At 41.1% G+C, this 13,980-nt stretch overlaps 1 protein-coding gene across 2 annotated transcripts in view; it reads right to left on the bottom strand.

Moving 5' to 3' along the window:
- The window catches only part of Stx6 (syntaxin 6), a 42,631-nt gene extending 28,657 nt beyond the window's left edge, over positions 1-13,974 (bottom strand). For both annotated transcript variants that reach the window (XM_048809899.1, XM_015491739.2), the window contains exons 1-3: positions 13,839-13,974; positions 5,236-5,405; positions 2,123-2,217 (exon numbers count right to left, since the gene is read on the bottom strand). In XM_048809899.1, the coding sequence (XP_048665856.1) occupies positions 2,123-2,217; positions 5,236-5,405; positions 13,839-13,873 (300 nt within the window). In that variant the 5' untranslated portion in view covers positions 13,874-13,974. The remainder of the gene's footprint in view (positions 1-2,122; positions 2,218-5,235; positions 5,406-13,838) is intronic.
- Positions 13,975-13,980: the final 6 nt, after the last annotated feature.

Genomic DNA, 13,980 nt, shown 5'->3' with positions numbered 1-13,980 from the left:
GTGTGTTTCTTGTTTTTGTTTTTACTCCCATTAGCACTGTTGCTGCTTCCTTTTCCTACAGATTTTCAAAATCAAATATTGACTTTAAAATCAAATCAGCAGAAGCTCAGTTAGGTACTGTTACCCCACCACTGGCAAATACTGACACCTCATCCAGGCACTGTGGCAGGCAGCTGTAATCTCAGCTGCTCGGGAGGCTGACAAAAGAGGAATGCAAACTCAAGGCCAACCTGGACAATTCAGTGAGAGCCTTCCACAGGATAAATTTTCTGGTTTTTTTTTTTTAAGGCTGGGATATAGCTCAGAGGCAAAATGCTCCTGGGTTCAATCCCCGGGGGAGGGGGGAGAATCCAAACTAACAGCTTCTCCAAAATTAAAATTAAATTTTAAATTTAATAAATTAAAACAAGAACCATTAAAAACCTAAAGCAGTCAGTTAGATCACATAGTTGAGGGTGGTTTAGATCTCAACTCCAGAAGGACAGCAACATTTTGTTTTTTTTATTTTATTTTATTTTATTTTTTTATTATTGGTTGTTCAAAACATTACATAGTTCTTGATATATCATCTTTCACACTTTGCTTCACGTGGGTTATGAACTCCCATTTTTAGCCCATATACAGATTGCAGAATCACATCAATTACACATCCATTGATTTACATATTGCCATACTAGTGACTGTCATGTTCTGCTACCTTTCCTATCCTCTACTATCCCCCCTCCCGGACAGCAACATTTTGAAGTACTGATGTGATTTATAAGACTAAGATTATACTTTTAAAAAACTTTGAATATTAGAAAATGAACTTTGGATTCTACTTCCAATTATACCAACTACCTTAACTTTCAAAATATGTACCAATGAATTCCAATTTTCAAAATTCACAGTAATATATCTCAGAAATAAAAATATAATATCCAAGTAAAGATCATACACTTCATTGCAAGGCACCATTTAATATTACAGCTGTGGTCCATGGAAAACAGAAAAGAAGAAAGACAAAAAGAAAGAAAAGAATGCTGAATTTATTTTTAAAAACTGAGGAACTGTATAAAAAGATATGTCACTTAACAACAGGGCTTCCTTATCAGAATATTATTTCAAACTGGCTAGAAATTAGGAGTGTCTAATCCAAACCTTCATTCTCTAAAGGAGGCACCTGAAGTCCAGACACACTTCTGCCCCTTTGAAAATATGGACTTGTTTACAAGCAATTTAGGTTTAAGTATACAGAAAGACAACTACTGAATAAAACAAAAAACAATATCCAAAGTTCAGTGATAACCTCCCATTTGATAACATGAAGAGGAAATCACGTGGCAGAGAGTCCTTGGCAAACGTGTACCAGGTTCTTGCCATATGTTAGCACTGGTCTGATCCCAAGTCTTTTTATTCAAGGAAGCTGCTTTCTAGTACATATGTTAAAGACAGCTGGTTCTCTTACATCTAGTTATGCTAATCAAATGGCTTAGCCATAGAGTTTCAAGATACAAAACATATCTTAATGATGCAAGACTTAAACCACATTCTCTTATTGATTCTTTAATAATGGGTATTATTCTTAATAATTTGGGGATAAAGATTTGACCACTTGACTGGTTCTTTTTACATGTTGAGACACTTGCTTGCCCTGGATAGCTCTGGGAAGACTGTCAAGCAGTGTGTAAGGTAATGTCAATAACATGGGTTCCAAGAGTTCCAGAAGTAATTCGGACAGTGGGAGAGGATGCCACTCAAACCCAGGAAGAACCACTCTTGAGCAATGCAAGCCAATACTGTTCAGGCAAGAAACCAAACGGCTTGTGCAAAAGTAATCCTTCCTTTTGTCCAGAAAGAATGTACAAAGAAATAGAAAGGAAAAATTAAAGGTGCAGACTGTAGGATCACACTACTAATCTTTTCAAAGCCAGCAGCTTATTGTTTCATTTTTGCTCTAATAACCATGACAATATTAAAAACAGAATTTTTTCTTTATTCAAAGACGCTATATGTGGGAAACTGGCATTTAAGTCATACTAAAAAGTAGTCCAGAGTCAACGTTAGTTTACAATTAATGGAAACATTTCTACAGTTTAGCTGTTTCTTACAAAGATAGCAACGGTAAGAACATACTCCTTACCCTGACAACTTGCCGAGTACTTGTAATGAAGGCTTTTCTTATACTCAACTCGGTAGCATCAAGGTTGAATTTTCTAGGATTTGCTTCAACTATGCGTGGGTCAAAAAGTTAAGGTAAAGCCATTTCACCATCGAAAACCTAACAAACAACATTTTGTTAAACCACAGAATCCCTCACATACAAGCAATAAAACCCAGCCCAAGCCTTCTGTAAATAGTCACCTTGATGCTAAGCATTTTCAAACTTTCTCTGCCTACAGCTACACAAATGCCCTTCTGCTCCAGGATGACCTGCCAGATCAATCTCTGCTAATTGGGCTCACTGAAAATCCATGGCCATCTTGACCACAGCTGGGCCTTGCTCCCAGCCAGCCTGTCTCTGTCCACCTCTTCCCACTGCCACTGTGTCCTCCATGCCGTGGTCTTGTGTGACCCCCAAAGCCTTCTTCTCTGCCCTTGGGACCCTGGAATATCACCCCAGGGTCCCAGGTCGAGGCCCAGAGATGCCCACTCCCCACAGTGCCCAGCATGGCTGCTGGTGGGCATCGGGCAGAATCTTCTTGTTGCTTACCAACACTTTTGCCCCTCCTTTTTTGACTTCTGATTTCTTTTCCCATGACAGCTTTTACAAGCCTTTCTCAATTTGCCATTCCAAACCACTTCCCCTTATGCCAAGATTCTAAACCACCCTCTTAATTTAGCAGGATCAAGCCTTCAGGGAAGCTGCCCTTGACTCCTTGCCCTCCAGCCTGGTACAACTGCATAAGGTCAGACACTGGGATAGCTCGGTACTTCTTTCTCATAGCCTGCCGTTATGTATTTGTGCTGTTATTTGATTAATATCTGTTTCACTGGCACTCTTAAGTTCCATGAGGGCTGGTATACTGGCTTACTTATTAATCCAATCTCAGTAACCAATAAAATGCCTGGTCCATAGCATACTCAAGAAATGTTTCCTGAGCTGAGTGGGGATGGAGCTCAGTAGTACAGCACTTGCCTAGGGACCCGGATTCAATCCTCAGCACCTGCCAAAATAAAAGTTTGCTGAATGAATGATGAAAATCTTTCAAAACTTGTCCTCTTTATCTCACAATTTATCTCCCTCAATCTTTTATCCTTTCCTTCGGTCTCAAGGAAAGAAGTATCTCCCTATATCTATGGTTTTGATTCTGTCCCCTCCCATTTTATTTTAGGGAACACACTCGACTTTTTTTTTTTTTTTTATAGTTGTACACAATGACTTTTATTTATTTTTATGTGGTGCTGAGGATTGAACCCAGGGCCTTGCTCATGCGAGGCGAGCACTGTACCACTGAGCCATAACCCCAGCCCCCGTATTTGACTTTTAATAATTTAAATGGTATCCAGGGTCATTATTACAGAAATCATGCACTGAACATTTTAACTACACATAAACCTGTGCTAACTAGTGAGTGATTTTTTTACAAAAGCTGGTTTCCTTGATGTTTTTAATCTTGCTTAAAACTCAGAAATGCAACTGGCAGATCTTCTATCTAAAGTTTTCATAAACAGGATTTCCAATTTTAAAAAGCCACATAATTCAGCTTCACCAGTTCTCTAGGTTGTCAGCCAGATCAGTGGACTTAATAAACATCAATAGCATTAAATTAGTATAACTAGTTCTGCTTTTACTAAACTCAATTTCATGGTACAAGATAACTCTCCAATGGACAGTGGCATTTTAACATCATTTCTTAAATAGGAAGAAATCTACAAGAAGATTTTCTTTTAATAACACTAGTCTGTATACACCTCTCTGTAACAGGAACGACTAATACTCTTTTTTACAATACTGGGGACTCAACCCAGGTTCCTGCATGCTAAGCAAGAACTCTTACCACTGACCTACACCTCCAGACCAACCACCAATACTGTCTAGATGCTTACTATGTGCCAGGCCCCATTCTAAGCTCTTTTCATGGGTAACCTTCTTGACAATCCTATGAGTTCAGTACTCCTGTTATCCTTTCTACTGAAGAGAAAACTGAAGCACTGAGAAGTTTTACAACATGCCCAAAGTGCCCAAGCCACTGTTAGTAAGTGCTTGTGATACTGTAATATAATAAGTGTATACTGGTCTCTGCTCCTGGTATACAGCTCCTAAAACCCTTGGAATCTCTGGAGTAATAAAGGTCATTGTGTATGTTAATGAGGTGACTGATACCTGGGAGCTCCTAGATAACCTTGGGAAGAGGGCTGGTCACCAGGGAACAAACTGATCAGAGGGTAGGAACTTTCAGCGCCTTCCCCCACCACCTCTGGGAAGTGGAAAAGAGCTAAAGATTGAGTTGATCACCAATGATCAATGATGTAATCAATCATATGTAATGAAGCTTCTGCAAACTCCGTATGGCCAGGGTCTGGGAGCTTCCAGGTAGCTGGACGTGTGGAGATTCCTAGAGGGCAGTGCCTCTATATACTTCACCCTACAAATTTCTTCCACCTCACTATTCATCTATGTATTTTTAAATATCCTTTATAATAAATGGGTGAGCATAAAGTGTTTCCTGAGTTCTGTGATCCGCTCTGGAAAATTAACTGAACCTCTGTGGAAGTGGGGATCGGGAGCACAGGTCAGAACCTGGGGCTTGTGAGTGGCACCTGAAGCAGGGACAGTCTTGGGGGCAGAACTCTGGATCTGTGGGATCTGATGCAGTCTGCAGGTAAACAGTGTCGGAGCTGAAGTGAAGTGCAGTAACCCTGCTGGTGTCTTCTGGCTCAGGGTGCTGGGAAAAACTCCCATCTGTGTGATGACAGAAATATTTTACTGACTGTGAAAGTAGAAAGAAAAAACTGTTTCCACTTTTACACTGGTAGAGCCACAGCCTGAACACTCGCGTCTCACTCCACGGTCCAAAAGTCACAACCACTGCACTATGCTGCCTTTATATTGCGGAATTTGTCATGTGCTGTAGAATAGGGCTGCTTACTTGGCTGACCGGGCAATTATTTTAAATGTGTCATACTACAAATAAGAGGCACATCAACAATTATAACAGGAAACGTCTCATCGAGGTACTTGAGACATCTGGATAAAAACCTGCCCGTTTGTCGGTTCACTGCCAACAGCACAGACACCACAGAAAAGGATATTGATGGTCTCGTCAAGGTCCTCCAGATCCCACTCTATGCTCCGGAGGTTGTTTCTCAGCTCGTTGGTGGTCCAGTCGATCTCTTCCCTGGTTGCTGCAGAGGGGTCCTGCAGAAGCTCTGTCCATCTCTGAAACAATCCCTGGGCAGTGTTGACTGCTTTCTGTACCTCTCTGTAATCAAGATGAAGGGAAAGGAAAAGTCACAAACAACGTGTGGCATGAAGAAGTTCCCGGGTGTCTGAAGTTAGCATGGAGCACCAAAGGCCACCCTCGGCAACCACCATTCCCACAGAAGGAGGCTCTTCAGACGCAAATACCAAAGTTGAATCACACAAGCTCTGTATTATGTTCTCAGCTGATGCTCAGAATAAAATAGCCATTATTTAAGCAGCTACAATTCCAAGTTGTTTGAGAGGGACACATTTAATTTTTCTCTGAAAAGATTACACTTAAAAGTCACACAAAGATGCAATCCTGCCAATAAACTAAAGGGTCACTAATATCCCCACACGCTTCCATGTGGGTGACAGTAATTTATATTCAGATGAAAAAGTCCTTGTACAGGCTTTCTTCTCTTGGGGTGGGAAGTGGGGGAGGAAGGACTCTCTTGACGGCTTGTGTTGTAGAGGTTAACTATTTTAGTCTGAGACATTTTTAAACCAAAGATTTCATGAGAAGATTTCCAAATATTATTAGTTTTAAATATATCTATTTTCCTGGATTAAGAAATGTTACATAACAGATTAGCATTTTTCTTATTTGGAGTGTGAGATGAGCCTAGTAAGTGCTCTATCTACATGCTTTTAGGTTAGATATCGTTGCAAGATTTTAAGAACTATCCTCCCCATGGGCCAGTACCCACCATTTAAATGTTATATTCTAACACTACCGCATTAAAAACCAAAGAGAATCATTTTAGAATCTCATGGTTTCTCATGCACAATCATTATAATCTCACTGCTTCCAAACTAAGAGAACTGCTTTGATCCTCCCACAACTTCTCCACCAATTCTTCTGGAACAAACAGCACAAAAATGTGTTCTAGCTGATCAGGGTGTCTGTTGTCTATGGCTTTACAACAGAATTTGCATACATCCTCTTCCCTCTGACATTTCAAACACCGGAAAAATCAAAGCACTCATAAAAATAAAGAAAAGCATCTTATAATATTTAGGTCTATAGGGTACTTATGAGAGCTGAAAGGCTGAACATTAAAGAAGAGCTAGTGGACTTGGACAGAGTAAATCAGTGCACCCACCAAGGAGGTCCACATCTAGTTCATGGGCTAGGCAGTCCTATCAACTGTTCCTCTCATGTCAGCCTACAGACTTTCAGTACTAACGATAAATTCTATATAAGATAAAATCAGAGAGAATTAAGTAAGATGTAAATCTACTATCTTTACTCTTCATTAAAGTTTCTGGTCAATTTGGAAGAAAATGAGGATGGTATCCTATATGTAAAATAGTTGGCTTATTTTTAAGTATTTAGTATTATCTATGATAATGAAAAACAAAGAGTTAAAAGGTATCTATAAAGACATCTCATTTTAAAGAATATAAAATTTCTCAATTCTGTAAATATGAATTCCTTTTTAAGAACTAGAAGCCTCAAACCAAGAAACCTTGCTGGGCGTCCCGTACTCTCCACGCCAGCAGGCAATTTATGATGATGCTGGAATTAAACTCCAAGTCGCAGTGTCCTGAGGCTTGGCCCTGATGCTCATCAGCACTCACAGGTTCAAAGCACTTCCTTTAGGCTGATGACTACCGGACCACATTTCTAACCCTAACCCCTCACCCAGGATTAATTCCTGTATTTCCATTCCATTAGGAACATTCTATTTGTCTTAAATCAAACTAATCACAGCCTGCCTACAAAAAAATCAGGTACTTAAACACGCAAACAAAGCCAAAATTAAAAACAAGAGGGAAACCTACTTACTTCCCTTTCTACCAGTACCATTTCCCAAGTCTCAAAACTCATCTAGACCAAAGCTGCTTTGCCTCCTCCTTCCACTTCTCATCTTGCACAACCTCCACTTGAGTTCAATCACTAGATTTTTAGATCTGGAAGGAACTTTCAAGATAATCTAGTCTGGACTCACTGAACAAATAAGAGAGCTGGGGCTCAGACAGCTTGGCTGCTTGCCTCAAGTTCTTCTGACCCTGAGTGTGAGACACATTCCACTATTAAGACCTATTTAATCCCATTTTGCAAAGCCTCCAGACAAATCTATTTTCTTTGTGGAATCAGAGGATCTGGGTCTGAGTCCTTGAAAGGAGCCTGTAAGCCAAACACCTGCCTCCAGCAGGGCAGAGCTGCGAAAGCCTGGGACTCTGAGTCAGCTGCTAGGTCTTCCTCCCATCCCCTCCTGGCTCACTGTGGCTCTGGCCTGCTCAGATGCTTCCCCAGCCAAGGAGAAAGCAAATGAAAAGCAGACACTCCCTTTAAGGCCCAGTTTGAGGCCTAATTCCTTTATTAAAGTATCTTTCCCCAACATTCCCAGTGTGGGCCTTTCCTTTTTTCAACTATTCCAGAATCTTGTACACAATATATCTTTCACGTATCCTGGCCCAGTGTTCTCCAAACTGGATTACTTACTATAGTAAGTGCCTGAAAAGCTGTTTCTACATTAAAACATCTGATTCTACTAGACCAATACTGTCAATACAAGTTTTCTTAACAGTGAATGAAATGCATGATGCTTGCCCTCATGTGGCTTATAATTCAGCATTAGGAAAGCAAGATATTCAGAAAAGAGAGACAATACAACATACACCATCTTGCTTAACTGCTTATTTACATCATTATTTCAACACCAGTCCACAGCTAAGAACCCAGAAATAAAACTGTCCTTGTCAGGAACACAAAACCCCCAAAGCAGCAAAATGTCAAGGAGCCACACAACCGTGATTTTTCTTTCTTTTTTAACATTTCTAGTTGTAGATGAACAACACCCATATTTTATTTATTTATTTATATGCGGTGCTGAGAATCAAACCCAGTGCCTCACACTTGCAAGGCAAGCTCTACTACTGAGTCACCACCCCAGCCCACATCGGTGCCTTTTACCAAAAGGACAGACTCACTGGGCATAACACACAGTAATGTACCCATACGATACTCTGGATTAAGAACAGATGGCACATGTGACAGTGGTCCTGCAATCATGGCCTGGTGATGTCACAGACACCTTGGTTTACTGAAGTACATCTATGATGTCTGCACAACAGTGAGCCATTTCTCAGAATGTATCCCCATTGTGAAGCAACTCGTGGCTTAACTCTTGTATCTGAACAAGCTCAATTATGTGGTTTTTCTTAGTGGCTTGTTATTAGAAATTGCAAATTCTCAAAGGCTAAATGTTAAAAAGTTACAAGACCAAAAACTCATCAAACACTGAACAGTTCTTACTGAACATAAGGATTCTTAGTGAACATAAAGATGAAAACAAAATTCAAATATGGTATTTTTCACTCATCAGTTTCTTTAAAAAGAAATTCTTAAGTACAGATTTACTAAAAATGAGAATCTGGGGCTGGGGTTGTGGCTCAGAGGTAGAGTGCTTGCCTAGCATGTGTGAGGCACTGGGTTCAATCCTTAGCACCACATAAAAATAAAATAAGGGTATTGTGTCCACGTACATAAATATTAAAAAAAATGAGAACCCTTGCACTGGCAAAGAATTAAGGGAAATAGTCCCCTTTAACAGTATGAGGGGGAAGGGAGGGTGTATTTCAGATGGCAATTTGGTGATATGCATCTAAAGTTTTGTTCTGTATACCCTCTGAATGAGCAATTATACTCTAGGAAAATAGATTATGAAAATAATCAGAAGCAGCAATAAAGACCTATAACAAATGGATCACCACCATATTAATTGTTAATAATGAAAAATTAGAAGCAAAAATGTCCATACTAAGAGATAAATTATATTTATGTCAAAATATAACACAGTAGTTAAAAGTCCCCTCCAAGATTGTCTAAGGATATAAAGAAATACAAATGAAAAGATCATGAAGTGATATATAATGTATAATCCCAATTTCTAAACTATTAGTAATACACACACACACACACACAATCCTGGCCTTTCTACTTAAACGCTTATAAACTTGAAGAAGTTATTTTTTTTTTTTACTAAGTGTAACTTTCCCCATTATGAAATGATAATAGTAGTAGTACCCATATCATTCTTAATACTGACTTAAGAATGGAGCTCAATAGTAGGGTACATGCCTGGCATGTGTGAGGCCCTAAGCTAGATTTCCAGACACCATACACATACACACACATACACACACACACACACACACCAATCCCTGTTTTGAGATTTTGCTCTGAACAAGGCAATGAAAACGTCAAAACCTCTCAAAAGGAGCTTTAAACACTCAGGCGCTAATCGCTGCACATTTAAATTACAACAGTTATCTCCTTTTCCATTTTCCCAATTTTATATTCTTAAAACCCTAATTTCATGTCATTTCCCTGCTCCAAAAATCTCTACTGGCCTCAAGATGAGGTTCTCCTCAGGACAACATAGCTTGGCCCTATTCTAACTGTACTGTGAAGTTATTAACAGTTTGAGTGGAATTGGGCTACTCATATGTGACTCCTAGGTCCACTTGGCTGTGTGACCCAGGGCCAACAAGCTAACCCCAGTATGCTTTCTCAGCCAGCTCCTCCTCTCTAAAACGGTGCGAGTACCCTAACAAAGTGAAAACCCACACAAAGTGCTTCTTTCGCACACAATGCCTGGCCCAGAGATGCAGCCTTTAAACCTTAGATATTATTCTTACTTTTCCCCCCAAAAATGCATACTGCACTGGGCCACCCCTCATGGCCTCTGCTGGCGGTGTCCCCACCCATGAAGCACTACTCCTTCACCACCACTACAGACAAAGAGTACACACTCAACACTATACAGTCAAGGTGCCAGGCTGGAAATACAGGAAAAGCAAACAGTCCCAATGCTCAGAACTCACAGTCTAATAATGAAAGACAGCCAAAGAGAGGTGCAATGTATCGCGGGTGCCAAGGGAAGCCCTTCCTGGAGGCAGTGGAGATACGCTGAATCCTGAAAGCTGAGTGGGTGAATCAGGCAGTGGGTGCGTATGGAGTAAGAGCACCCAGCATGGCAGGCACAGTCACTGAACGGAGCCAGGCACTGCTGGAACACCAAGACTGAGAGCAGACAGAAGGAGTGGAGGCTGGAGAAGAGGTGGCTTCAGGAAAGTCACTGCACATTCTTCTGTAGGCAACAGGCTGCCACTAAATGACATTAAGTAGGGTGTGGCTGCTTGGGCTGAGAAAGGCTACTTTGTGCTGTCCAACACTGAAGCCACAAAATAATGACTGATTAAAAAGTAGCTGGCGAGACTGAGGAACTAAAATTTAATTCTAATCCATTTAAATTTAAAAACTGACATGAAATTCAGTTGGTAGAAAACTACGGTGTATGTTTGGAACAATTAGGGAATACGAATTTACCTTTTCAACTGTAACTAATGAACGCTAAATACAGATCAAGTTTTTTGGGGTTTGTTTGTTTGGTACCAGGGATTGAAGCCAGGGGCACTTAACCACTGAACCACATCCCTAGCCCTTTTTTACTTTTTATTTAGAGACAGAGTTTCCTCTAAGTTACTTAGGGCCTTGCTAAAGTTCCTGAGGCTGACTTTGAACTTGTGATCCTCCGGCCTCAGCCTCCTGCACTGTTGGAATTACAGGCATATGCCACCATGCCAGGCCAGATCAAGTATTTCTGATGAAAATTTAACATCCAAACTGAAATGAGATGTAAATGTACAGTAACATGACAGATTTCAAAGAGAGTATAAAAAGTATTTAATTAATAATCTTATACTAATCATATGTTGAAATAATATTTTGAAAATATTAAAGAAGATATTAACATTAATTTCACCTGTTTCTTTTTACTTTTTTTTTTTTTTCCCTTAAAAATTCCTGCCCGAATTGGGCAGGAATTAAACAATCCTTGTGTGTCAGGCTCCTGAGGGGCTAGGATTACAAACACACTGCTTCTTCTTCTTCTTCTTCTTTTTTTTTTTTTTTTTGTAGTTGTAGTTGAACAGCATGCCTTTATTTTATTTGTTTATTTTTATGTGGTACTGAGGATCGAACCCAGTGCCTCACAAGTGTTAGGCAAGCGCTCTGCCACTGAGCTATGGCCCCAGCCCCTTCTTTTTACTCTTTAATGTAGCTACTGGAAAATGTAAAACGACGCATAGCTTGCATTATATTTCTACTAGACAAGACTGACCAAATAGATCCAAGGGGCTCAGCACAGTGGCACAAGCCTGTAATCCCACTGGCTCAGGAGGCTGAAGCAGGAGGATCACAAATTCAAAGCCAGTCTCAGCAACTTAGCTCAAAACAAAAACAGGCTGGGGATGTGGTTCAGTGGTTGAGCACCCCTGGGTTCATCCTTGGTACAAAAAATAAAATAAAAATTTTTAAAAAATCCAAAGGCAGAGGAAAGAGACTCGAAGCAGGAAGACCAATAATAAACCCTTTCATGAGTGTCCAGTAAGAAAAACAAGCCTGAGTTACCTAAATTCTGCCCACCTTCAAAACCTAACTCAAGTCCTACTACAATTCCAAAAGTGCCTCCCATCATAACCATTCCTAAGGAGCTGCCTTTCTCTGAATTCTTGGGATGTTTATCATCTGTAGTATTCACTACTTCCTTAATCATTTACCACCTGTCATTTTTACCTAATTTTGGGGTGATCTGTTTCTCAGATTAGACTAGAAGCTCCTAGTCCAAGGACCATAATTTAGATATCATTAATATCTCCACATTGTGTAAAGCATTTCAATACATTTACTAAACAGAAGCAGCACAGGGCTCCCCAAATATGCCATCACACAAACATCTGGAGACAACCTTGTGACTGACTTTACCTTCCCACAACAGAAAATAGTGAGAATCTCTTTTCCTTCAGGCATTTTAAGATGATATAAATGTCAACCAAAAAACCAAGCCTGTGTTCCACTAAAGCAGTGATGTCTAATAAGCATTGATCGACTATATTGGATACTATTAGGAAACTGTCAAGATGACAGTGCAATTAGGGTTTTCACAAATTGCAAAGTCAAAAAACAAAAATTCTGATTGTCTTCAATCTCAATCTCTACCGCCAAAGATAACCTTTGCATCCTAAGCATTAAGAACTTTCAACACTCATCTTTAAATTTTAAAACTTAATCCCCAAACCAGTTCTAATAAATAACACTTCCCAGGGAGGGAACTATATATTGCTAGTAAATCTACATCTTGCCATTTTCCCATCTAAATTAAAGTAAGGTGAAGGGGGGAAAAATATGTTTTAGTGAAATGTTAAGAAATAGTTGGAATATATTTTACTGTATCATGAATAATAAAGTATTTCATCTATAGTACCACTGAAATTTTGGGGGAATCCTTAAATACAAAACATATTTGACAGCATACAGCTTAATTGGTCAGATTTTACCAGTACAGATATAGGAAGCTAGTAGCAACTAGTTGAAAACGAGGGACACTTTATGGTTATTAGTAATCCTCTTCTTGGATTGTAACAACTTTGCAGCTGTCAAGGTTTTTAGGTTTGTTTGCCATTCAAAACACAAAGCTGAAGAGTTATTAGAAATAAGACACGAGAACCGATCTTTCTTGAATTTGTTTAATGGCTACAAAGTTGTTACAACCAAGTGCAACTGAAGTTTCTATCTCCAAACAACCCTACAATCAAAGATGGAGTCAGGACAGCTCCCAGGGAAAAATAAGGCTGTTCAATCCCGTAAAGCAGAATAAGAGGTGGGGGAAACCTGTCAAATGGTCTGGACAAAACCAAGGAGTTAAAATGAAACACTCATTTCCTTTAGCACTGTGGGAAAATCCCGGTTGCTCATAGAAAGCTGAGGAAAGTTTAGTTTGGCTGGTGTCATTTTGTTTTCCTTCCAACATCAGCACCGAGTCTGCAGGACTGCTTTCCTCCCCTCACATTACTCAGTGAAAACTCCCCCACTGAACTGAGCCGTCTTCCGGTGCAATGCTCCCCAGCCTCCCCGATCAACACCCGCCCCCGCCGGGCTCCCTGCAAACGTGCTCAGACGCCTCTGGGCACGTTGTGGTCTCGCCGGTCTGCGGGCGAGCGCTCCAAACTCAATGGACAATGGAGCTCACCTCCGTCCACGCGAACTACAAAGCTCGGGAGGGCCATTTCCCTTTTCCTGCCCAGATGCTGTTTTCCCTCCTTCGAAGCTGGATCGGGGCTCGACGACAGTCCCCAGTCCTCTTTCCACACCTGCAGAGCTCCACAATCTCTCGATCCCCAAATAAGTTACACCGCCGCACACAGCCCCAAAGGGGACCCCCTGGGTGCTTGGTTGGGGACCCGGGTTCCACAATCCAGGTAGGACGGGAAGGGGATGTCTCTGGACGCTTGGTCATGGCCTTCAAGGCTACCCTTCCCTGTCCCCTCTCCAGCCTCAACTTATCTCCCCTCTCCCTACAGCAAGAACACCGGGGAGGCACGGGTGGCCAGCACCTCCACCGCCACCACGTTCTCCAGTGGAGCCCCCGCCAACACTCACCCTTTCACCACAAAGAAGGGGTCCTCCATGGACATGGCGTCCCGGCCCCCTCCGCCACTCCACGCCCAGGGCGCCCGCGCCCTTCTGGCCTCCCTCCGCCCACCCACCGGCCTCCAGGAGTTGTCGGCGCCTCGGCCTGGGG

Source organism: Marmota marmota, unplaced genomic scaffold (assembly GCF_001458135.2).
Source record: "Marmota marmota marmota unplaced genomic scaffold, marMar, whole genome shotgun sequence".
NCBI classification, from domain to species: Eukaryota; Metazoa; Chordata; class Mammalia; order Rodentia; family Sciuridae; genus Marmota; species Marmota marmota.
This window is presented reverse-complemented; position numbering and strand designations above follow the sequence as displayed.